General features: G+C 42.8%; 1 protein-coding gene across 2 annotated transcripts in view; it reads right to left on the bottom strand.

Moving 5' to 3' along the window:
- The window catches only part of TBC1D9 (TBC1 domain family member 9), a 53,628-nt gene extending 43,247 nt beyond the window's left edge, over nt 1-10,381 (bottom strand). Inside the window, exon 1 of one of the 2 annotated variants that reach the window (XM_077934052.1) lies at nt 9,137-10,381. In XM_077934052.1, coding sequence (XP_077790178.1) covers nt 9,137-9,263 — 127 coding nt within the window. In that variant the 5' untranslated portion in view covers nt 9,264-10,381. The remainder of the gene's footprint in view (nt 1-9,136) is intronic. The other variant, XM_028745061.2, reaches the window with a different exon arrangement.
- Nucleotides 10,382-26,004: the final 15,623 nt, after the last annotated feature.

The raw sequence follows: 26,004 nt of genomic DNA on the forward strand, positions 1-26,004 counted from the left end.
AATGATGTACAGATGGTATTTAACACCAGTGAAGTTAGCAAAAATGTATCATACTCATGATAATAAATGCTGGAAATGTAAAGAAAAAGAAGGAACCTTTTACCACATGTGGTGGACGTGCCCCAAGGTAAAAGACTTCTGGGAAAGGATTTATAATGAACTGAAAATAAAGTATTTATAATGAACTGAAATGAAGTGTTGAAAAACACATTTATTAAGAAACCAGAAGCCTTTTTACTTGGTATAGTGGGCGATGAAATCCCCAAAAAGGATGTTACTTTTTTTCTGTATGCCACAACAGCTGCGAGAATATTGCTAGTGAAGACTTGAAGAAACAAGATTTACCAACTATCAAAGAATGGCAGATGAAGATGATAGACTATATTGAACTTGCCGAACTCACCGGGAGACTCCGAGACCAGAGAGAAGAGATGGTGGAAGAAGATTGGAATAAGTTTAAGGAATATTTGAAAAAATATGTTAATATTTAAGAATAGCTTTGGAAGTGGATATAGGCTGTGGGGTTATAAGTAGAAGATAGTGTATTTTAAAACAGTATTATTTGTAAGTGATAAAATGTGAAGTTTTTTATGGTTAAAGTACGGTAAGTGTGATAAAAAAAAAGATGGTTAGAAATTATGATATATGTAAACTGCTAAAGATGAAGTAAAATGAAAATCAGATAGGTGGGACTTGGGGAAGCCCACCTAACAATTTTAGAAAAATAAGGATAAGACAAGAATCCATTTGTATTGTTTGTTTTTCTGTTTCTGTTCTTTATTTGTGTTATAAAATGAATAAAAAAAATTGGGGGGGGGGGAGAGAATTCAAAAGCCACAGTAGGGCAGCTTGAACAAGTTTGCAAATACTCCAGGATGCATGCAAACAAACAAAAACAAACAAAAGACCCTGCAGGCTTTAGAATTTGAACGTTGTGTCCTGTTTTTCCCTCTAACCCACCACTTACCTTTGCTGCAATTAAGATATGATCTCTGACCAAGAACTCTAGAAAAATTGTGGCGTTAGTGTGAATCTTCTCCCCAACTCCCATGTTGTCCGTCAGTGCACTTGAACAAGAAGTAATCAGCAGGGAAATTAGGGCCTGACTCAAGACTATTCAGCATGCTGGCACTTCGAGCATGCCAGTCTCTTACAACTGCAGGATAATCACTGGAAAGGAGCACAGCCAGGAAATGGCAGTACAGAGCTAAGCCCAAGAACAGCTGCAAATGACTGCCAAAAAAGTTGCCAAGTGTTCTTCACCAATTGATTCCTTCTGTTTGGACGAGATAACCCTTTGGGTCCCTTCCAACTCTATACAGTATTTCTACAGATTTCTATCTACTGGGAGGAAAGGACAGATGTCCTTAATAACACTGGAAGTTATAAATGCAGGAGGGAAGAACGAATTATTCAGCAGCATCATGGACTGGTTATTTTAGATGTGGTTGGGAAAAAGTGAAAATAACATCACAAGAAAGAGCTCTGCTGGATCAGACCAAAGGCCTGTTAAGTCCAGCATCCTGTATCCCCAGTGTTCACAACCAGAGGTCTGAGGGATGCTCACAAGCAGGACATAAGCATAACAGCATCATCCCCATTTGAATCCCCTAGCAACCGGTATTCAGAGACACACTGCCCCAAATACAGCAGTATGGAATCTTCTAGTTAATTATGTTGGCTTACACGCTCTTAAGTATTCCCCAGGCTTTTATTCATGCTCATGCCTGGAAGCAGGAAAGGCAACACCTAGGTAACCAGTGAAGTTGCTCCCAACAATGGATTTGGGGGTGGACAAGGAGAAGAGGAGTCCGAAGGAGTTTCACTTATTCAGAAGGGGAAATTCTGAAAGTAAAGATGTTGCTGCCATTTGTTAATATTGATTCGTTAGTCTCTTTTTACTAAGTGACTTAACCAGAGAAAAATACCACAAATAAAAACAATTAAAACCAGAAAATGTAAAACAATCAATACAAAAATGCATTAAATGCTCATCCAAGCTGGTGCTGCTTGCATGTTGCAATGTAGCTGAAGTCCACACCTCTGACATTTGACACATTTAAACAGGATGACTAAGAGGAGACTTAACAACAGCAAAGATTTACATCTGTATACTGAAAACAGCAGTTTCTCATGCCTTAAGAGTTGCCCCAACAGCACAGCAACCTCCAGGTAGAAAACCAGTCCCAACCTCCAGGTAGAAAACCAGTCAGTTCTGAACCTAACAAGTCCCATATTACAGAAATATCTTGCTGAAATCAAAGCGAGGCGATTAGGCAATTCTGTCCAGCACCAAAGGTTATTTTTGGAGCACTTTCAAAGCTCTGTGGCTCCATTCAATCTGCATATTTTATATGCACATAATTAACTATATTTGCATGAATCCTTTCTGGTGCCAGGTCATGCCTGCTGCTGCTAAACATGTCTTCACTTGCCTATCAACATATTTTGATGGTTTTATTTTTCATTTCAGCAATTTGTTCCTGACAGATTGGCAAGTTCGCCAAGTATTCCATCAAGGGAAAATGACAAAGGACCATGGGATATACATGAGCTCCTCTTCTTTGTCTTATACAGAACCAGTACATTGTCCTGGCTCTCACCCTTGGATGAAGAACTCAGACTCTATGCTTTGGAAATCCCCAAATTATTAATGAAATTAGCACATGGTCTCAGCACCAACTCAGAGTACAGGTTACATAGCTCAAAATGTACATTGACAAGGGATGGGATACATGGCTAGGTATAAGCAAAGACTTGACACATCCCTCCTGCTCTCCTTGTAAAGCAGTGGGATTTAGAAATTTTCTGAGCCCATCAGATATGCTATTACTGCATTTTCAAACTTTTCACTGACTTCCTTTTAGCACAGGGAGATTGAAATCTATTCTACACCAAGGAATCTTATGCATCAAGAAAACTAAAAAGAAATAGACAAACAAATCACAACAGCTGTTTCCTTTTGGCTGTATTATGGTTGCTAATTTCCCCTTCATTTCACAAGCCAAGCCATATGGTCAATAGGCTTACTCATTTAAATAGTAATAATAACAACAGGAAGAGTCATCCACATGACTTAGTGTCAATTTACAATTGCTGATGGCAAGAGGAAAAAATGGGTATAACAAGGAAATTCCTGGGGCAAGTACTCTTTGGTGAGAAAACACTAATAGATTTAAAATCACAAAATATGCAGCAAAGTTAAGCGTAGAAATATAGGCTGTTAGATTTTTTTAAAAATATCCCCTTATGAGTTCCAAAACCTCCCTCTTCCTTTAGCATAAAAGGCCACATATTTGGTCTAAAAAAAGGATAAGTAATAACTACTTTGTAAAATGGATAACTCTCCTGAGATCTCCCACTGCTAAAAAAAGATAATTTATTACCAAAATGCAGCCCCACAAATCCAAGGATAAAATGTTGGTGTTGCATGGATGTGAAAGCCAACACTATCTGATGTTTGAAAGCAAATCCTGCACTATGTCTTATTTAACATTTTCTGCACAGTATTTTTAGCACAAGCATCCTTATAATACCATTATGCCTAAGAGTAACTTGTCCAAAGCCACCTGGGCAAATAATAATAATAATAATAATAATAATAATAAGTTTTTGTACCCCGCCCATCTGACTGGGTTGCCCCAGCCACTCTGAGTGGCTTCCAACAGAATATACCAAAACACATCAGAACATCACACATTTAAATCTTCCCATAGTAAATGTTAGTATGAAGGCCACAGTAACATTTCTATATATGTGAATCCTGCAAAGATGCTGATGAAAAGTTCCTTTGTTAATCTATCCTTACTTCTTTGCAGCGAGGATCAAAAGCAGTAAACCCTGCCTCTACAAAGATACTGCTGTACTGCACAACAACAAATTAAAAGTCAATTAAAAACAAGGAGATTGCAAAGTGCAATGTATTCAAAACATTTTCACAATACCATGATTAATTGACTTTTAGCCATTCATTTAACCTAGAACATAAGCAAATAATTCAAGCCAAGTACTTATAGCACTAAAATTGAACATGCCATTACTATAGCTTCTGTTCATGATTTTGTTACTCTTGAAACATTAAACAAAGTTTTTAATCTTCGTCAGTTTGGTTCCTAATAACCCTATAAAGTAGATACCACAGTGCCTATTTTCTCTAATTTAGTTGGTCTGGAGTTCCAAACACGCCCTTAGAAATACTAAATATAGTACCAATTTGCCTGAAGACTTAATGAGTTTTCCTTTACTTTTGCTACACAATTTTTTAAAGATTCAAGAAAAGGTAATTTCAATAACTTACAAGAAAAGTTTTGTAAAATTTCGCAAATGATAGAGATTGAGTTTTAGGTGTTTACAAAATCATATGAAGAAAATAATTTGTGGTAAGATATATGAAATTATGTTACCATGAAGGATGCACTACTGCTTTATTTTAAACTACACAAAACAGTAATTAGGCTATTGGGTGAAAAGGCAAGAATGTACTCAGAAAATGGTTTCCCCCTATTTCAGTAGATCTATGAAGCCAGTAGCTTCAGTGACCTTGGGATGAAAGTACTTCACAACATTTTCTGATTTGAGGATGAGGGCAGGATGGATTTAAAGGAGCAGACCATTTTTGCACATTGCCAACTTAAGAGTTTGTGGGTATATACTTTTTGCCTAATATGGGCACAAGAAGGTTCAAAATAACTGAAAGAGTGCAAAAACATAAATGAAACTATGGAAGTTTTGTGACTTTTTCTTTCTTTCTTTCTTTCTTTCTTTCTTTCTTTCTTTCTTAGAGTCCACTTGTGGATGAAAATATTTATGGAGCCCCAAATTCTGGTTCATCTTTTGCAGATTTTAATTTCCCTGATATACAGCACAATTCTACAGTGCCTACTCAAAACTATGTCCCATTGAGTTTAATGGGGTTTACTCCATAGAAACTAGATATAGGTGTGCAGACTACATCCACAATTCTGTATGAACTAACGTGGGAGTAAGTCTCATGAACTCTTCTCTACTTCAGAGAAAATAGTATTAATTTATTATTTCATCCCATTTGTTAATTGCTTCCAATGAAACATCTTGAAGTGATTTAACAAGGAATACATATATAAAACTACTTTATGCACACAAATCAATTAAAATATTTTTATTGCTACATCTTTTTAAAGACGTGTATATGACTGAACTGCATTGATGTAATATCCCCAGGGCCCAGTTTCTTAACAATCCTTACTAGCTGCTATAACAAAGAGGTAGGCACCTTAAAGACTTAAAGTTTAACATCAGCCCAGAGAATTTGTAGTTTTAATGAATTATGAAATGCTTTGTCAATCCCTTAAGAGTTTACTGAGAAAATGTCTCAACTCAGCAAGAAATATTTAGGTGCACTGAAGGGGAAAATAATCATTTCATTAAAGAATTTAACAGCATAATCCTATGCATGCCTTCTCAGAAGTAAGCCCCTTTGAGTTCAGTGAAGCTCTTCCCGAGTTAACAGCACAGAGGATTGCAGCCCAAGCCTGTATTCTGAGAGTATGTCCCAAAGAACTCTATGAGCCTTAGAAGTAAATATGCACACGATTAAGCTGTAAGCTCCTTGTATACCAAATATTTCATACTATATGTGAAAATGACATTGTTTTAAAAAATAGTGCTGGTGATCTATTAATGCCAACCTATCACACTAAACTAGTGTCAGTTTGATAAATTGTTTCTATATAATGGTGAGAGAAGACAATTCCCACCACAGTTTCTGTGAGCATTTTATTCCCCCGGTAGTCAGCGGATAGCCATCTGCCAGCCACCTAAACAAATGTGTTAGAAAGATGTTTGGCACCATTTCATGAACTTAAAACTACTGTTACATGCCCAGGCTGCAGTAAACAGCTCCACAGTCCACACTGCTGTGATCCAACTGCTACCATAAAAACTGTATTTATAAAAATACTAATTCTGTAGAAATGTAACTTGTAAACACAGAGAGAGCATCTCTTGTTTCCCTGAGAGGTCCAAATGGAGGACGCCACTAAAAACACATTTATGTAGGTATTCTGCAGACTGCACCTGAAAGCAGTTATAGAACCATAAACAATAGCAGAGAGTAAGGCCTGGGAACTAGGAGTGCATGTCAAGTTCTAATGCTAATCTGCAAGGACTCTCATAGTTGCTTCTCTGAAAGCCAGTTGCTGCCGTACATGATCTGAAGTGTGCATCACAAGAAAGAAATGCACAATAGAGCGGAGCACACTTACAGCATCCATGCACATCATGGGCGGACACTCATAAATTTGAAAAACCAATTCCATGCTAATGGAGCACACAGCGATTAATTTAAACTTTCAAGTGTTATGACGGGTTTCAGCACTGAATGACTTAAAAGCAAATTGTGCTGTGCAGCAGATGCAGCCAACAGGATGTCCTCCAAATGTTGGACTCCAGTTCCCATTGGGCATAACCAGCATGGTCCATGGGATAATGTGAGAAACATCTGAAGGTTTCTCATTCCTTACCTAGCTTGAATGGAAGTCACTCTTATTAGTTACGGATTTTTCTCTATTTTGTTACCCAGTACAGTAACTAGAAATGTCAGAGACTGGACCTGGGACCTTTTACATGCAAAGCATGTATTCTGTGATTCATCCTCCCAATCTAATAAACTGTTTTCATATTTTAATAGGAAATTACATGTAGCTGAACGTGCTCTAGCCAAACCCTTTACATTTGCAAAATCTGTTTAATCTGAAATACTGCTGACTTCCAAGGCCAAATAATCTCTTCCTGGCAAACTGAGTCTTCCTTTAGATCTATTTTTGTTTGCACTTCTTCTTGCAAATTGCCATGATTTGCATAGATAGCCAATGCACAAAAGGCCACACAGACTATATGCCTGCTCTAAAAGGGCTGTCTTTGAGCCTTCAGGCAAACACCTTCAACAATAAATGTATTCTGTTACCATTTTTTGTTGCATGTAGGCAAGGTCACATTTTTCTAAGCCTTTATTTCATGTAGTAACAGCCACTGATGGAATGAATTCTAGGCATGCATAAAATATATTGCTTTCAACAAAATCATAAAATTAGTATGCAGATCCAGCAGGATTTGGTGGCTGAAGTGCTTTGACTTAGGAAGCTTACATCTGAACCATTTATAATCTGTGAATTTTCTAGGTGGCCAAGAAAGGAGTGATTGAGGTGTTACAGTTTTTCCAAGTTATATACGGGATAAACTCAAGCAGCTACTTGAATCAAGACACGCTTACAGTGACTCAGATTTGCCAGACCCTACTTTACAGTAGCCCAACGTTACAATGAGGCAAGGGATGTTTTTGAAAAAGTGTGCCATTTCACCAATGTCACTCGACTTTATACAATTAAATATCAATACAGATTAGGAAGCAGAAGAAAACAAGCAGATTCCTGTGATTTCCATTCCTGTGATTTCCATTTAGGTAACTGTCCTTGGGAAGTACAGCACAACTGACATGCACAATAGTGGCTAATGGAAGAGCCTTGCTGCAAAAGCTTTCTAGGACACTTGAATCAAAATATCCTAAAAATAACCTTAGACTAGAACAGAGAGAGATGCAGAACCATTTTTGGGAATGATGGAATTGTCAACACTGTAGTGCTACAGGATTAAAATTCCTTTAGGATCTTCCCCACCCTCATCCTGGTTTTATATTCCTTTAGTGCCAATTAAGACATTACATTTTGCAGTTGCCATCAGAGCCTTGCAGCCAGTATTGTAATTCAACCCAAATTACAACCAAGGATAGTCATATAAAACACAGTGACAATGCACATGTAAAACAAAATTTTAAAAAGCTGAATCCTGGTTGTCTTGCCTGATCTTCACTATTTCCAGATGATCTATGCTAGCAACAAAAAACACAGATGGCTAATAGACACCACAATTACAACCACTACACTTAAAACATTCAAACTGTCATATTAAATTGTAAGGAGTTCTCTAGAATGGCAAGTCCAGTTCAATTCAATTTCAGCTTTGGACTGGTTGTCTGGCTCTAACCAAGCTAGGTGTAGGTGAGGAACTGATTCATTGAAATAGTGAAGTGCAAAAGGAGATGAGGAAATGAGACTCATCATGTTACACATTTACTGGTGTAGGCCACAGAAACTGACATGCCCTAAATCAGTGCTTCCCAAACTTTCTGTCCCACAGACCACTGAGTTGTGGCAGATCACTTAATGAGTTCATGCCTGTTGCAGCAATTCTAATATGATGCGATAGGTGCTGGTTTAAATTGTATTTTTATTGCTTCTTTTGTATTTCATATATTCCACCTGAATGAAGCTTGTGGTCTACAGACTATAGTTTGTGACACTCTGCCATAAACCATTCTAGATCTTTTGAGCCAGATGGCTCAGAATTTATTTTTTTCTTGATGCAAGACAGAAGCAATGTGCTCCTGTGAATAAATTATTTCACTTCGGATTCCTGCATTCCTGATAAGTCCCAAACTCAATGTGAGACCTTGCTGTATTTCACTCCCAGTATAGCATATCTAAAATAACTACTGAGTGGCCTTCACAGAATTTCTTTGAAGGTAAGTTACAAAAGCACTCTATTAATCTACCTCCGCTCTATGCATGGCTGATTAGAAGTACCGGTAAGTCCCACAGAGTCCAATGGGACTTGCTTGCAAGAAATTGTGCAAGAACTGCAGCCTAAAACTTCTCCGTGTGTGCTATTAGTAATCTTCCTTCGTGCAATTTTCAAAGGACTCTGGGATGCCACTCTAAGTCTTTTGCACAAGGATGTAGGAAACAGTAATCAGTAGAGACTCTGCCAACCCCAGCAGTACTGACATGCAGGTGAATATAGCCATCCATACACAATAATAAAAGCCTAAGCAAGCCAATATAGATATATGAAGAAAGAAAAACTGGCATCCTGGATTTACCAAACACACAAACGGTATACCTTCAAGTGAAATGCACACACCTGTTGCAAATGCAGACCCCGCATCAAGACACCAGGCGTGGACATGGCATGTAAATAAACGCAGCAAGGAATAGCAGTAGCAGCATCCCCCACCCCAAAGGCAAAAGAAGAAGATCTAAACTGAGCAGTTTTGCCCCTTATTTCTCCCCCTCCCGCCTCGGAGCCCTCTTCGCTCCCTTACCAGCTAGCCCTCCGCTGCCTCCATCTCCTCCGTGCCCCTTTCTTCTCTGCAGGATGAAGTAAGGGTTGGCCCTCTCCGTGATCCACAAGGCGTTTGCCAGCAGCACCTCCTCCGGGTTCACCCACATGCTCCCGGCCAAAGACAAAGGCAGTCTGGACGGGGTTCGCTTCAGACGTCTTATTTCGCTTTTAAATCATGCGGAGCCCCGGTTGGCTTCAAGCGCCCTGCCCAGCCCAGCCCAGGTAGGAGCCCGCAACGCCCCGGCCAGAGGAAGGTACATCGGGGTTAGAAAGGGCAAGGAAAAGCAGCACCATCCCCACCGCGGCTCTCCAGCCCCGGATCAGCCCCTTCTTCAAGCCGAGAACAGTGGCAGCAGCAGCTCGGCGAGAAGACTCGCCCGGTGGCGGACGCGGGGATGAGCCGAGCGGGTGACCTCAGAGAGCATCAGCTGCGACGGCTGGGCCCGCCCAGCAGCCTCGCCGCCTCCTTGCTGCATTCAAGCTCCGGGAAGGAGCCGCTTGCGGAACGGCGCCCCCACTCGGAAAAACGCGGGTTTAGCAGCTGCTCTCCTTCCGGCACAAGAGCTCGGGAGGTCCGCTCCGCTGCATAGACGAAAAATGCAAAAAATAAAAATAAATGCAAAAAAACCAAGCCAAAAACCACCCTCGCAATGTCTGATGCTAACGAGTAAAGGCCAAGCCTATCTATCATTAGGGAGCGATTGCAGGGAGCGAGATCCACCGTTCGGCATCTGTGATATGACTACGGGGAAATCACAACAGGTAACTCTGGCGAGAACGCGCCCGCGCGCGTACACACACACCTCCGGATTGGTACTGCCGAGAGCCGCCCAGCGCACCACGGATCTTTGAAGATCACCTCCCTAGCTACCCCACCCCCGCTAGGTTTAAAGCACGCGCACAGCCTAACAAGATCTCAGCGAGCGCGCACATGGGTCTAAAAAGCGTGCCAGGGAGCAACACCGATCTATCCGAGATCACTGCAAAATCGTCCGCATCACGGCCTGACAAGCTTATGGCAGCTAAGGAGATGGGCATCCGCAGGGCGATCAGCTGCCAGTAACTGCCACCGCTCGGAGCAGGATGCACAGAGCGAATAAATCTAACCACCCTGCCATCGCTCGGTTGCTACAGATGGCTTGCTCGTACTGTCCATTTCTGCTCAATGAAAAGGGGAACGGGAGGGGGGCCTGGAACGTCACCAGCTCCCGTTCCGCCGAACGCTTTCCATGCGCAAGCGCGCGACCTTACGACTAGCGCGCCGCCAGGTTCCGAAAAAGGCGTGGCCAGCGCCAGCAGCACAACCTGCGCAACGTTGTTTGGTTTCCTCCTTCCTGCACTTCCAGGAGCCAGTCCCGCGTCCTGTCTGCCCTTGCTCCTGTCCTGTGCGGGTCTCGGCAGAGGCTCCACCGTTCCTGCGCCACCCGGGTTAGAACCGGCGCAGGAATCTCCTGCAGAGCTCTGGCAGCGAGCTGATTTTCAGGGAGGGTGTGAGAGAGTCATTCCTATCTCACCTGATCTCCCAAGTCAGAATTCTTAAGCAAAAAAGACTTCAAAGAGGCGAGGCTCCAGCAAATGTTGCCGAACTAAATAGGACATGGGAGTAGCCAGGATTTATGTGTGTGTGTTGGGGGGGTGGTGGGGCTGGCTTCGGGCGGCAGAACCTCAGTTAGTTAAGGATTTTTATTGATTTTCTTGTAAATAGGAGCAGCAAATTCCAATCCTGTCTGTTTGAATTTAATTGAAAGAGTCAATTTTTTCCCAATGAAGGGATTACATTAGCATAGCTAGAAAGATAAATTTATCAGCTGTGATTACTACTGTTGTGTTAGCCATCATTTTATCTCCCAGAAATGGCGCAAACACCCACCCCCCACCCCACAACTTGGCGCAAACCTACACACACAATTACCTCCATTCCTTCATGCAATTTTATGGACTTTTTGCCTCACTACACTTTTTCCTCCTCTATATCTGTCAATTTAGAACACCACATATATTTGACAAAATAGTCTTGGGTCTTCAAAAGCTTATTCCATAATAGATGTCATAAGATTTGCTTTTCGAGAACCAATGCCCCTTTTAGTAGAGTATGGCAATCTTATTATGACAGGGGTGGCCAGCCTTCAGTTAAGGGACTAGAGTGACCGCCCACAAGACAATTTTGAAAATATGTCCTTCCCCATTTTGACATCATCAACAACAAAATATGCAAATGACCTGCCCAGATTGGTGTTTGATGAGTGGAATGGAGGCAGCCCAGCTCATCTACACAGATCAGCTGAAGGGTGGGGGCTTGCCAACTGTTTGAAATAGTCCTCTGCAGTAATTACCAGGTGGTAATATATTATACTTCACTGCTTCCCCTGCCAATTCCTGCCTACCAACCTATTACAACCGTGGTAGCCATGTGGGAAAGCTAAAGAAACAGCTCAACACAGCCATACAGTTACCCTAGGACTCCAGCAGCAACAAAAGTGTCCACTCCACTTGTCATCCACAACTCTCCTCATCTTTCCAGGTCCATCATCAGGAACTTAACAGCTCATTCTGGAAGATGCAGGTCTGTTATTTCTACCTGGAAGTTTCCCCCCAATGGATGAGTGAAGGGTGTGGTCTGAGGGGAAGTGTGGGTTGGGCCACCTGGCTTGGATAGAGTCTGGAGTGCTAGACAGGGAGGCCTGCAATAAGCCCCCAGGGCAGAGGTTATCCATACTGGCTATACTTAGTAATGTATCTGGAAATAGGCCCCACTGAGGGTTTGTTGTGCAATACTCCCAATCAGCTATAATTGCGCAACCTGAATTCACCAGCATGTGACTGATTCCCACCTAAAAATAGGGCAAGTCTGGAAGTGCCTGTAGTGTGCCTAGTAATGGTGGAACTTGGTTGTGTGAGTGTTTAAGGATAATCAGCTTCTTTATGGCTCCGATTTGCTCCTGTGCCTAATCTGCAGGTAGTAGGAGGGAATTATGTGTTTCTTCTATGCCAGGAAAAGTTTCCCCTGCTGGTTTCTTCTTACCAAGCTGCCGTGAAAAGATTAAGAGCAGGCCACATTTTTTTGGTCCATTGGCAACCCAGGACACAAGCCCCTTCTGGGATATTTGTATAATGATTCTGTTGTTAGCAACTGCACTTTCCCTCGCTTCCTACCCTCTGCCAACATCCCATGGTGTTATGAGCTATGATTTTCCTTCAGTAGGAGAGTAGGGGAGGGGGGAAAGGCCAGTCATGTTTAAGCTGCTTTGGTAGGCCAAAGGATTGTCCTGCAATATAGGAAGTCCCCTGAGTGGGCCTTTGGTTCAACAATATGCTGAGCCTTTGAGATAAGGAAAATATCACTTCTAATTGGCAGGGTATGTCTTGACACCTGCAAATTTATATGCTATGCTTGGTTGTTGTTTTTTTTAATCCCTGTTGCTTGGATTCCTCTGTGGAAACCTTATGATTTTCCTTTTACCCTTCTACTATACTGAATTCTCTTTTCTTTTTTTCCTGTATTGTACCATTTTCTACAATTAGATCATCCCTATTTGGGTTTTCTTAAAAAATATTTCTGATAAAAAACAGTATAAATCTTACCAAAGGCCACATTCACAACATGCATTTAAAGCACTTTGATACCACTTTAAATAGTCAGGGCTTCTCCCAAAGAGTTCCTGGAGCTGTTCTGTTAAGGAGATCCCTGACAGCTACAATTCCCAACATGGTATAACAGTCAATCCTTTTGCACAGGGAACCCTGGGAGCTGAAGCTTTGGGAGGAGAATGGGGATAGTCTAAGAACTCTCACCACCCTTAGTAAATTACAGTTCCCATAAATTTTTCCTTTTTGGGGGGGAGGGGGAGACATGACTGTTTAAAGTGCTATCACAGTCCTTTAAATGTGTGGTATGAATGTGACCAAAGCAATTGGGAACAATGCTACCTATTATTCCATTCCTGCAGCTGTGTCCTTGATTTTCCTTTAAGAAAAATTACAGTACGACACTCAGCACAGCACCACAACAGACACATCCCACCTACTCCAGAAGTTGAAGCTGCAACTATACAGACAGATAGACTGGACCTCTAGTAATAACCCATAGGCCTTTAAATAAGCTGTTGACATCTGTTTTCCCAGCATGAAGTATCTGACAAACATTGGGATTAATAGTGTTTGCTGATGTCTCTCTGCTAGGTATAAGACGGGTCAGCAACCCGCGGCTCCGGAGCTGCATGTGGCTCTTTTACACCTTTGCCGTGGCTCCGGGGCGGATACTAGCGAGGGGAGGAGGCGCATTGTGCGCCCCGACACTCCCCACTGTTTTAAATGTCGCAATGGTTTTGCGGCTCCCAGTTGTTTTTTCTTCAGTCCAAGTGGCTCTTTTTGTCTTAAAGGTTGCAGACCCCTGGTATATGAAAACCACAACTAGCACAAGACCCTTCTTGAGAGAGAAGTACTTTGTTACTCAGCTAAGGCTGCTTCCCTTAAAAGTTCAACTCTGGAATGAAGAAGGCTATGAAGTAGTTCCAAAGTAGTTAACGTATAAAAAGATACAAAACCAAGGGAGTTTTCATATCCTTAAAAGAAACGAGGAAGGATGTTGGAGGCAGAAAACCAACAGCTTTTGCTTCCTCATCAAGTTGACTGTTGACCAGAATGGAAAGGCAAATAACATAGCAAAACCAGACTGTTAACTTTGTAGACATAGTTATCAGTGGTATTTACAACATGAGGATTTCTGTTTGTGGGGAAATATCACATCTAAGGAAACATCAAACTGCATATCTGTGAGTTATCAAGTAGTGAGTATGCTAGCATGGTCTCTCTGAACTCTAGTTGTTGATCAGGTCTGTTTCCAAATTTATCCTTTTAAAACATACTACTGATTGCATCAAACTCTCTTGACTACATCTGCAAAATCTTTTGGACTTGTTTTCTTTGGATCTGCAGTGGCTAATCTGTCAGATAGTGCAAAGACACATGTTTAAACCAGAAACCGACCTGCCATTTGAATGTTAAAAATGCACAACTGCATCTGGGTTTTCAAGTCAACATATCTACCCTCGTGGTATTTGGTGCTACCTGCAGAAGCCAATCTATAAGTGAGACATAGAGCATGAGTCTGTACACGGGCGTAGCCAGGATTTTTGTTAGGGAGGGCAAGCCTTTTGTTAGGGGGGAAAGAACCTCAGTTTGCTATATATTTTTATTGATTTTTATTGATGGGAGGGCAGCTGTCCCTCCCTGCCAGGGCTGTCTTACCTATAGGTGCTAGGGGTGCGGGGCATCCAGGCACGGGGTCTCAGGGGCATCAGACCGAGAGTCTGGGGCCCGAGAGTCCGGGGAAGAGCCCACCCATTCGTCAAAGCGCTGTGGTGAGCTCTTCTGCTATGGGCGGCTCTGCGCCGTGAGTTGGGGGGTGACCGAGCCAGCGAGACGCTGAGGTGGCCAGCTGGCTCCACCCTCCTGCGCGCCTGGGACTGGGCAACCGGGGGGGCGGGCGGCAGATCTTTGCACCCAGGCGCCACATATGCTTAAGACAGCCCTGCTCCCTGCCCCCCTGGCTATGCCCATGAGGCTTTATGTGTTTAGTTTGAAAGTAAATCCTATAGCATTCAATAGAATTTACCAACAAGTAGTTATGTGAGGGACTCCAGCCTTCCAGCCTGGCCATGTGCAAAAGTTCCACCCAGTTCATTGGGGTTTGCTGCAATGTTCTGTGCATAGAGTAGAAGCATTAGGCATTCTCTCTTCCCTACTTAATACATTTTAGTTCATTGTGGCATTATCCCATAAATATATTCCTCTGTGATGAAAGAAGATTGTATTCCTGAAGCATCACAAAAAGGGGGGGGGGGAATGATTTTGATCTAGCCCTCAAAGTTTTTCAAGATGCAGATAAAGAACTGATGGTTAAACCTGCAGCTGTTTGGCATTCATATTCAAAAAGGGGCCCACAATCAATGGCAAATGCAGTCAAGTAATTGGACTTACATTGGGCATCCATGAGGTACTTGGAGTTTGCATTGCCTGTGCACTTTTCTTTGTGGCTCAGTCCTGCATCAGGGACAGTAAATAATAGACAGGGGGTGGGCTTGAGGAGCTTTTGCAAACTGCAGCCTGGATTCAGGTTCTGCATCAGCACAGCATTCCTGTGGTATTGAGTGAAAATGGGAATAAAATGCATTGAAATCTTTCAAGTTCAGTTTCAGAAGGATGGATGCAATGAGTATTTTCCTCCTCCAAAACCTTGACTCTAAATGTAAATAATTGTATGCACTTACACTTGTACCTCTGGTTACGAACACTTCGGGTTACGAACTTCGCTAACCTGGAAGTAGCTGCTCCTGGTTGCGAACTTTGCCCCAGGATGTGAACGGAAAACGCGTGCCAGGAGACCCCATTAGCGAAAGTGCGCCTCAGGATAAGAACGGTTTCAGCTTAAGAACTGACCTCCGGAACGAATTAAGCTTGTAACCAGAGGTACCACTGTAATTAGTTTCTTACATTTATATGCCAACTTTCTTCTGTCATGGGACCATCCTATCCAGGCACTGACTGAACCCAGAACTGCTTGGCTTCAGCAAGGTGGTGCCTTTAGGCCACACACTGGGATGTCTGTTCTGTTGGCTAAAAAAACTCTGCTTCTCCCAGCCCACTGAGTCTGGGGGAAAAGCTAGCCTGAGCTGCAACTAAGTGTGATGATGGATGGCATCAGGACCTGGTATATTGGGACCTTTGCCAGGGCCTATGTGTCCTGGCAGGGCCTACTGGGATTTTGCTTTGGCATTCTGCCCCACTGCCTGCAAGCAGCTGTTGAGGCAGCAGCCACCAGCCTCCTCCTCTGGCTAACAAAGCAGCTTACCTGGTGGCAGCACTGTCAGGAGCAGACACGTGGCTCCAATCAGCACCTGGTGGCCACCTTATCTTCCACAGTGCTGTAAGATGCAGCAGGCGTCACATGGCTCCTGGCCCATTGCATTGCTGTTGCCCACAGGTAAGCCTGTGTGCTTGCAGCCAGTCATGTAAGCCAGCGGATGCAGCAGGGAGACAACGGGTGGTGGTGGGAGGGTGTCAATTGCCAGAAACCTGCCCTAGGCTTCCCAAACCTGGACCCAATACAGTGGTACCTCGGGTTACAGACGCTTCAGGTTACAGACTCTGCTTCTTAACCTCGGGTTAAGAACTTTGCTTCAGGATGAGAACAGAAATCGTGCAGTGGCAGTGGGAGGCCCCATTAGCTAAAGTGGTACCTCAGGTTAAGAACAGTTTCAGGTTGAGAATGGACCTCCAGAATGAATTAAGTTCTTAACCTGAGGTACCACTATATATGTTAACTTTAGCTCTTCCCCTCCTTGTTTTTTAAAGATACATTTATTTAGTTTCTGGAATGGTGAAAGGGGGCAGGGAGGGGAGAAAAGAAGCGGCATCATTTTCTAGAAGGTAACCTGCTTGGCAGGGGAGACGGGAAAGGGGGCAGATGTTCAGGAGAGGCCCCCTTGCACAGTCTGAGGTATTTTTCTCCTCATGTTTCAGGATTCAGGTGCAGGCATCCTTGCAAATTAAGCCTGGGGTGGATGAGGAAAGAACAGGCAGAGAAGGTAGAATTGTTCTTGTGAAGAGTTGCTGTAAGGAAAGCGAGGGGGAAACAAGAAACCAATTTTGTTTAAAAAAAATTATGGTAATGTCATACAGTGATCTGGAAAGGAAAGTACTCATATACATGTGTATAAAAAAATAAGGTGAAAAAGAAGTAAATCATTTAATACAACAAGGAGCATATAAATTCACAGTAAAGGGAGGGAAACCCACATTTTCAAGACTCAGTTGTTAGTACAGTTTTTCTAGAGGTTTATACAATTCTGAACTTGTCAAGAGAGAAAATCGTCCTAAAACATCTTTCCATAATGAAGCATGAGTCAGTGGTAAGCTCCATCCATGTTCCTTTTGGGCCACATGGGCTATAAAAAATATCCATTTACATAGAATGTGTTTTTATTTGTTGGGTTAGTTTCTCCATTAAGGTGACTGTCCAGATTTGTTTAGTCCTTTCTTCCATCAAATTAGTCAAGTTGTTTTCAATGTCTTGCTGCTGCCTTGGGCAGATCCACATCATACATACAAAGCCTATCCTATGGGCATATAAAACACACGAGTTCCCCCCAAAGAACTGTAGTTCCCCTTCATAGAGCTTCAATTCACAGCATCCTTAACAAACTACAGCACAAACATATTGGGGCAAGGGATGTAGCTCGGTGCTTTCATGCCAAAAGTCCCAGATTCCATCTTGGATGTCTGCAGGTAGGGCTGGGAGGACTGCTGCCTGAAGCCTTGAAGAGCTGTTGCTGGTCTGTATCAACCGCATTGAGCCAGATGGACCAGTGGTCAGACTCAGGTATCAGACAGCTTAAGGATCAAAGCTTCTCACAAGGAATCCAGGGATTTGTAGGTAGGCAAGGTATTACAGCTCCCTGTCCCCTTCTCACATAATAACAGTTCACACAGGTCACTTCAGGAGTGGGATTAATACTTAATCTGATTTAAGTCTGTGGTGTGGATCTGACCACAGACATTTCTGTGGTGTATTCTGGCATGTAGTCAGTGTTGTTATTACTTCACGCAAAAGGGAACGGTTTGTCCTCTCTTTGGAAACAAACAGGTTGCATGCTTTGCTTTGCTGTGCTGGTGTTTTGCAATTTACATACACAATTTCGGGTCATGTGGTTTCCCCAGATGTGTTAAGAAGCTAGAACCATCATTAGTAACCAGCTTCCGCCTCTGGCTCACCTGACGTCTTCCTTGCTATTTTTAGGGGATGACTCAGTCGCTCTGTATTACAGCCACTGAGAATCTCTGTAGACTAATAGCAAAAGCTTTATGCCAAGTGCTGCTGAAGCCCAGCAGAATACTGGAGCACGTAGATAAAACCAATTGGCACTGTTGCTAGGAAGACACAGAGGCTTTGTTTGCCTTTCTTTTCCCAGAGAAACAGCTCAAATAGGCAAAGGGAATATCAAACAGGAATAAAACCCTTATGATGAAGAGAATAAAGGCAGAGACAGTGGCATTTCACTAGGGGCTTCTTAATACCGACATGGCTGTTGTGCAAACAGACATGTATTTGAATGTCATTTTGCTTTCAAACAGGAAAAAAGTATAACATTCCAGGTCTTTTATTTGTTTTAAATTAGCTTTATTACACCCACCAGTTGGCAAATAATGCTGCCTTGCCCAACTTCTTCCACTGTCTTGTGGCACATTCATTCCTACTCTTTCTGTATGAGGCTGTGATTTCTCTGCCCTTTCACCTTTCTCTCCAATGTGGCTTTCCTAGAGCCAGTTCTTATGGAGCAGTGGTGACTTCCCACACCAGTTCTTCCCCCTCTCCTGTGATCTCTTGTGTTCAGACATTTCACACTTAGTGGTGCCATGTGCTCCCAAGGGCCACCTGGTGCCCACTAAGTCCAGGCAGGGCCTTTAGCGTGGTGGCACCTAGCCCTTTGGAATGCACTTCCAATGAAACCAGTCAGGCACCTGCAGCATTTGTTTTTAGCTGCCTGCTTAAAATTTCTCTGTTCATCTGGGTTTTTACTGAAGGGTAATCTAGGAATTATTGTAGAAAATGGATTTCAAGTTCTGATTTCTTGTAAAGAGTTCCTTTCCCGCCACACATTTGCTGGGCTGGTGGTATGAAACAGAACAAGAAATGTAGCAGCTGAATAAAGTTTCACGGTCATGGTATAAGAACAGATTAACACAATGCAATGTGCTAGCTAGATTACCAGTGAGGTCCAGGGCAGCGCCATCTACTTATAGGGGAGATGGGAAGAAAGAGGTAGAGACCAATAAATGCTAATAAGCCAAAACATGGTTGAAGGGACATTGCATTGTGCTAGGCCTGAACTAAAAATCACTGTCCCCAATCCAGCACCCTATTTGTGGGTGGCCAATCCAGTACCTGGTTTCAGGAACTGTGATCTCACTCTGACATGCTGTTGGGGGGCTGGCATGAGGAAGATTGCTTACCCAAAAGAATCCATATTACCATAATTACTGGAGAAACACTGCAAACATAACTCCGCTTAGCAAGGAAGCTGCATGTTTTGTTTATACTGGAGGCAGACTTGCGTCTGGCCATTGCTGCTTTGCCCTGGAATCCTAGCTGTAACCTGATACCTGCAGCTCCTAACTGCAAAGACTAATTGAATCAGTCCACAATCTCCCTGCTGACATGTAAAGTGCTACCCTGTCTGTTGCTATCTTCAGGTGGGATTCAGTCACATACCTGCAAATTCAGGTTGTGCCATTAAAGTTGATTTGGAGCGCTTGGTAAACACCCCACTCACTCCACAGACTTTTTTTTTGCTGTAAGGAAAGTGACAGAAAAAATGCACCGGAAAAGTGGGATAACAATTGGTTGATGCAATGTCTTCTTACACCCCCACAGACAAATCAGAGTGATTCAAAGGGAAAAGGCCTGCCACTGCCGTATTAAGCCAACACCCCTCCCAGCAGGACAAAGCAGCCTTCAGTACACCCATAGGCCTTTCATGACCCCTGCTCCTGGACAAACCACAGAGAAAGGTGTGCAGCCCTGGTGCATATACCAGCTAAGACTGGTGTAGAGGGGCTTCTTCTAAGACCTCCTGGACAGTAGCGTTGCTAGGGGGGCAGAGTACCCTGGGTGGTACTTACCTTGGGGTAGCCTGCCAGAGCCCAAGGTGATGTACTGAGACGGACATGGTTCCGGCAGCGCCCCCTGCCCCAGCTCGCTACGCCCCTATGGGCAGCTCGCTCTGCCCCTAGCCGCCCCAGCAGCTTGCTCTGCTACTGCTCCTGGAGAGATTTGGAATGTGACAGGGAAATGCATTGAAAACTGTGAGATAAAGAAATGATGAACGAGGAAGCATGTAAACGCCCTGCAAGCAAATCAGGATGAATGCTCATTGTCATATAAACTGCCCTGTAAGCAAATGAGAAAAGATGCTCCATCATGACCGGGCGTAGCCTAAAAACGGAATAAGCTTTGCCCAAGCACATCATGATGAATGCTCAATGAACGGGTCCTCTGAAGGGGATGCAGAGCGACCAGTGGCAAGGGCAGCAGTTCCCATTCCATTCCAAGCATGCCCAGAAGCCGCTATTTTGCCACCAGGAATACAATGAGATGATAAAGATGGGCTAAACTTCAGAGAGGGATTTGGTTTGATTCACAATTGATGGATCTTTTCCCAGCAGGGCAAGCGTAAGAGCTCAGTGGTAGAGCATCTCTTTTGCATACAGTAGGTCCCGGGTTTGTTCCATGACATCTCTAGGTAGGGTTGTGAAAGACCCTTGCCCCAAATCCTGGAGAGCAACTGCTGAGTACAGTGGTACCTCGGGTTACAGACGCTTCAGGTTACAGACTCCGTTAACCCAGAAATAGTACCTCGGGTTAAGAACTTTGCTTCAGGATGAGAACAGAATTCGTGCGGTGGCAGCACGAGGCCCCATTAGCTAAAGTGGTACCTCAGGTTAAGAACAGTTTCAGGTTAAGAACGGACCTCCAGAACGAATTAAGTTCTTAACCCGAGGTACCACTGTAATTGAAAGACAGTACTGAACTTGATAAGCACTTCTAAACATAGAGACACTTACCTGAGAGTAAACATGCACAGTATTAGATTGCATGAGGAGCAATTGTTTATAGAGCACCTATGATATAGTTAATAATAATAATTAATAGTAGCCTGCCCATCTGACTGAGTTGCCCCAGCCACTGTTTTCAGATGCAATGAATAAAACAGATTTGATAAATGATTGCATCAGCCACTAGATGGCACTAGCAAACCTGAATAAACTCAAGTGATACAATGCCGAATTGTGACTTCTGGTGAGGTAAGTAGCAGCAACTTTTTCCAGGTCATTCAGTGGGCTTCTGGGCCAGGTGGAGATTTGAATTAGGGTCTCCCTGAGCTAACACTACACCATACTTGGTTTGTACAGCCATTTGACCTTGGGCGCAACATAGGCCCAAGTGAAAAGTGGCTGGTCACTAACCCTGGTAATAAGACTCATTAGCTGCTAACCATAGGTGTATTTTTCAGGTAATGTCTTACTCATGATGCTGATCAACTCTAGTACAGAACTATAGTAAAGGTAAAGGTACCCCTGACCATAGTGGACAGCAAATAAAGAGACCTGGTCTGAAACTGGATAATACACCCTCATTAGAGAAGATGTAATTTGTGTGGCTGGTTAGGTATACACTAGGTATTCAACTAAGTTTTACTCGGAGTAGTTGCGTTTAAATTAATGAACCTAATTTAGTCATGTCCATTAATGTCAATGGGTCTACTCTGAGTAAATCTTAGTTGAATAGCACTCTATGCTACTACGGAGCAAATTTATTCTGTGCTTGAGGCAAGCTCCTTCTACAAAACAAGCATCTAATCCTGGCTTTAATCAGCTAATTAATTGAATCTGTTTAGGTGGAAAGGGAAATGTTTAGGATATTGCCTGAATAATTTAAACTGGATGCTTTGTAACTCAGAATGATGGTGGGGATAGATTGGAAAGGCAATAGAATTTGGTTTACCATACTGTATTTTCTTCTAGTTCTGCGTGTTTCTTGCTCATCTTTCTTAATAATGATGGAAAAGGCTCTCAGTGGAATATAAATCATTGTGTCTCTGTGTTCACTAAAGCAATTTTGAATCTCTACCATAAGCTTTGTTCCCCTGGGCCATACTTTGTGCTGCAGTGATCACGCTTGACTGAGATTAACTTCTTCTTTGTCTATATTCCTTGTATCAATTTGAAATCCACATGAATCTGCTTTCCTTTTGAGTGTAGCTTGACTATTTAACATACATTTCAGGAAAATCCTACCATTATCTGAAAGGTATGAATGCCCCCTACTGGTAATTTTAATAATACAGCTGGATTGCAAACCGATACCCTGTCCATTGAATTCAAATGAATCCCAAATCTCAAGGCAAATTGGGGCAATCTTTGAGAGACTTGGGGCTTGACAAAGGTGAAGTGGGCTCTCTACAAATCAGGCCACTTAAATCAAAATGCTTTGTGGCATGTTGGCAACCAATACATGAAAAATACTATAGACACGCTTCTGCTAAAAGTAAAATAAATGCCTCTAAGTTTACCATAATACCAGGAGTGACTCAAGGGGGGAAGGAAGAACAAACACTAGAGCCCAGTAGGGAGAGAGAGAATATTCTCTTGGGTCTGAGAGGTCAAACTTCTAGTCAGACAGGACAATTTTATCTACAGAGTGAATCCTTTTTTAGTTCTTACCTTCCCAAAATAAACTTTAAGGGTGACTAACACAAAAGCCTCTGAACAATTTTTTTTGCAGTTTGCCAGGGTTGTTACTCAGGGGGCGCCTCTCTCATGCATACAAACATCAGACTAACTTCAGGCAAAATGCTAGGGGAGATTAAGTGATTCCTTTTATTTCACTGTGTGGGAAAACAACTGCTGCCATCTTTCTGAAATTTGGCAGGATTCATCCTCTTGGAAGAGGTAAACTTCCCTGCAAATTTCATCAAATTCCACACCCAAATAATAAGAAATATATTGTGAGCTGGCAGTAATTCACTGTTCAAATAGGAGTTAACTTTAATTACAAGATGATTATCTCCACAGACTTGGTGGAGTGTCATGCCTAATGAGCCCAGCAGCTCACCCCTGGTAGATCTTGCCTCATGAATTAGTTGCAGGGACCAACAGTCCCTGCCTTCCCACAGCTGTCTAAAGTCCCCTCATTTCCAGGGCTTTCCCCAAGCAATTGTAGACTACACCTGCATGAAGCCACCCTCTCCTCTGCTCTTTTCATGCCTCTTCTGGTTCTGGGAAGCTGGGCGGGGGAATATTGTTGCAGCAGGAGGGGGAGAAACCCGTGACTCTCCACCAGCCTGACTCCTCTCTGCTTCTTGGCCTGTCTACTCCCACTCTCTGATTCTGGGGTAGATACCTGCTCTTTTCTGATTATTATTAGGCCTGCATAGCATGAAAGGGGCCAAATTAAACTTGAAACCTGCATGAATGTTGTGTAGATAAGTATTTCTGTTGACCAAAGGATAATATATTTTAGGGAAATGAAGTATTTAAATTTTATGGAATTCAAACTGCAATACAATAAAGTACAATATAAGAAATAAAAGGAACAATAAAAACACAATTAAGAATCAATATTAATATGTAATGCAGGCACACTGTGGACCACTTGAATGAAGTTCATGGACCACTGGTGGTCTGTGGACCACAGTGTGGGAACGCAAAATCTAGATGCAGCATTGTGAAAAAGAGTGTAACTTTTAGATGTTCATTCAGAGACAAAGTCCAGGAGAAATTCCTATTCGGGCATCACAGTGTTTTGTGTATTTGACTTGCTTGGCTGCTTTTGCATTTAGAACCATCTGGTTTCATGCATTTTTAACTAGAATGGCGTTTGCTTCACCATATTCCACCAGGCCTTGGTGCTGGGCTGTTTTCATCTATTGAACTGTTGGAGGGCATATCAGTTGCTTACAAAAACAACCTGTGTACTAGGTTCTGTTTCATTTGCTATTGTTGGTTTAGGATTAAAAAACCTAACTGAGCAAAGTACACCAGACTATGATTATGTTAAAGTCTATGCATGTTTACAGAGAGACTGTTCAAGTGTGTTTTAAGGATGGGGCAGCCAGTTGAAAAAAAATTCAATGCTGCTTCTGTTCCTTGGATAGTTGCTAGATGAGGACATTTCAACAGATGCAGCTTGCAATGCAAACTACACCTGCTGAAAATCCCTATTCTACGCAACTATTAAAGGTATAGGACGAGCCCTGCCTTCTTTTTTCACCTGGCCAACCCTTTTGCTTAGGGTTGCAGCTGTTCAAATGTCTCTCTGTATACATGGCTCTGCATATGGAAAGTGCAGACATGAAGAGCAAAACTCTGCTTACATATCATTTTACACAATTGCAATAAGCTATATTGTTCCTGGAGCTGAGCTTCCCAGCCAATGGGGGGCTCTCACTTTTGGTTTCTCAAACCCAGATAGCGGTGCCAATGTGCTGTCACCATCTGAACAGTTTTTAAAATACAGCTAGCATTATTAAGTGAGTGGGAGAACTTCTTTAAGTCCTGAACCAGAATCTCTCTCCGTAGTCAGCAGCAGATATTTTAATAGGTTAGTGTCAGGCTCTTTACATCAAAATGAGACACTCATATTGACATGTACAGAGCTGAGCTTCAATAAAATTAAAGGAAGGATTGTATCATTTCCCCACATTGAGTCTTTATCCCCAAACTGCCAGAGCTTTCCAATAGAAGCCGAGCCGGGGTAGTTTAATTCTCAAAAAGCTGTTCCTTCATTCTGGACTTGGCAGTTCCTCCTTTTGTATTTATTTATAGATACTAATGCCATTCTTTTTCGCCCCCTCCCAGTGCTGCCCCCGCCCCAGCTTCAAAATGTACTCTTCAGATATTTGAGACCATTCCCTCCCTTAAGATCTATAATATCAATGACAGCTGTGTTGTGTGTGCAGATCACATAGCAACTTGGTCCAGCTGCCTGCCAGAAACGCTGGCGCTGGCTTCTCCCATGACCGTATTTTAAATGTATGTGAAGAACAAAAGGCAACGAGGAGAGAGGAAAGGGAAGCTGGAGGAACAACTGCAAGAACAGGGCATGGCTTATAATACTCAAGTGACTTATTTCTTTTGAAAAAGCCAGACAATTCTAGGGTTTATTTCCGTGGCGACTTGCTTCCATTCTTGGAACCAAAATGCTAAGGAGGGGAAGCCTCTTGTATCACCAAGTGGCTGACACGTTTTTAGAGCTATTGGGAGACGTCCCAGCATCATTGGCAGAAACATCTGGAAATGTGTGCGTTTCCTGTTTCTGATTCAGTGTGCTTCCCAGTCACACGAAGAATAACTGTAGCTGAATTGCCTTTAACATCAGGCTGTGGCTGGTCACAAGACTTAGCTTGGTCTGGACTCGACTAGGAGTGAGGAACCTTTTTCCTGTTGAGGCCCCCATAAACTCCAGGAGACCGAGTTTGTTCTACGTAGTCTACCCAGTTTTCTACCTTCCACATGAAGAGGATGTGATCCCCAGATGTTATGGGCCCACCCTGGAGATCAAGAGTGAGCCCACAACATCTAGAGCACGGCCTGTTCCCACCACTGTTCTAAGGAAAGGCAAACATTCATCTTGTGGCATTTTCACTTTTTGCAGACTTAAGAACATAACAAGGACCTGCTGGATCAGGCCAATGGCCCTTCTAGTCACGCATCCTGTTCTCACAATGGCCAACCTGTGGGGAAATTTCATGGCACAGAAGTGACTGTCCATTTGCATTGCCCCAGGGGGGAAATTAAGTTGCTGAGCTCGAATACAATAACAAATGTAGAAAATATAATTGTTTAATCCCCTTTCCTTGCTACCACATTAATGCCTCTTCTGGCAGATTCATAGATACTCTAATTTGAGACAGAGGAACATCAAATGTTCCTGCACATCGGTGAATGAAAGCACCTACGCTTGAAAATTCAACTAAAAGGCTTGCGGCTGAATCATGTCAGGTTGGAACCCCTCTTTCCCTGTGAATAATATATATATTTTCTATGTGGGGGGAAAATAATTTTGTACATGTATTTCTAAAAAAAGGCTGAAATCTTGCAATCTGTGTTAAATAAAAGAGACCGAGGAGTAATAAGCACCAAATGGCACTGCTTGTAGCTACGGAGCCAAAGAATTTCAAGATTCCAGTAATGGGAATGCAGGGTATGCAAGAATCTGTGCTTATTTTGCAATGCTATTTCTATTGTTAAAGATTACAGTGGCATTCATTTAATTTTATTTCTTTCTAT

Source organism: Podarcis muralis, chromosome 9 (assembly GCF_964188315.1).
Source record: "Podarcis muralis chromosome 9, rPodMur119.hap1.1, whole genome shotgun sequence".
NCBI classification, from domain to species: Eukaryota; Metazoa; Chordata; class Lepidosauria; order Squamata; family Lacertidae; genus Podarcis; species Podarcis muralis.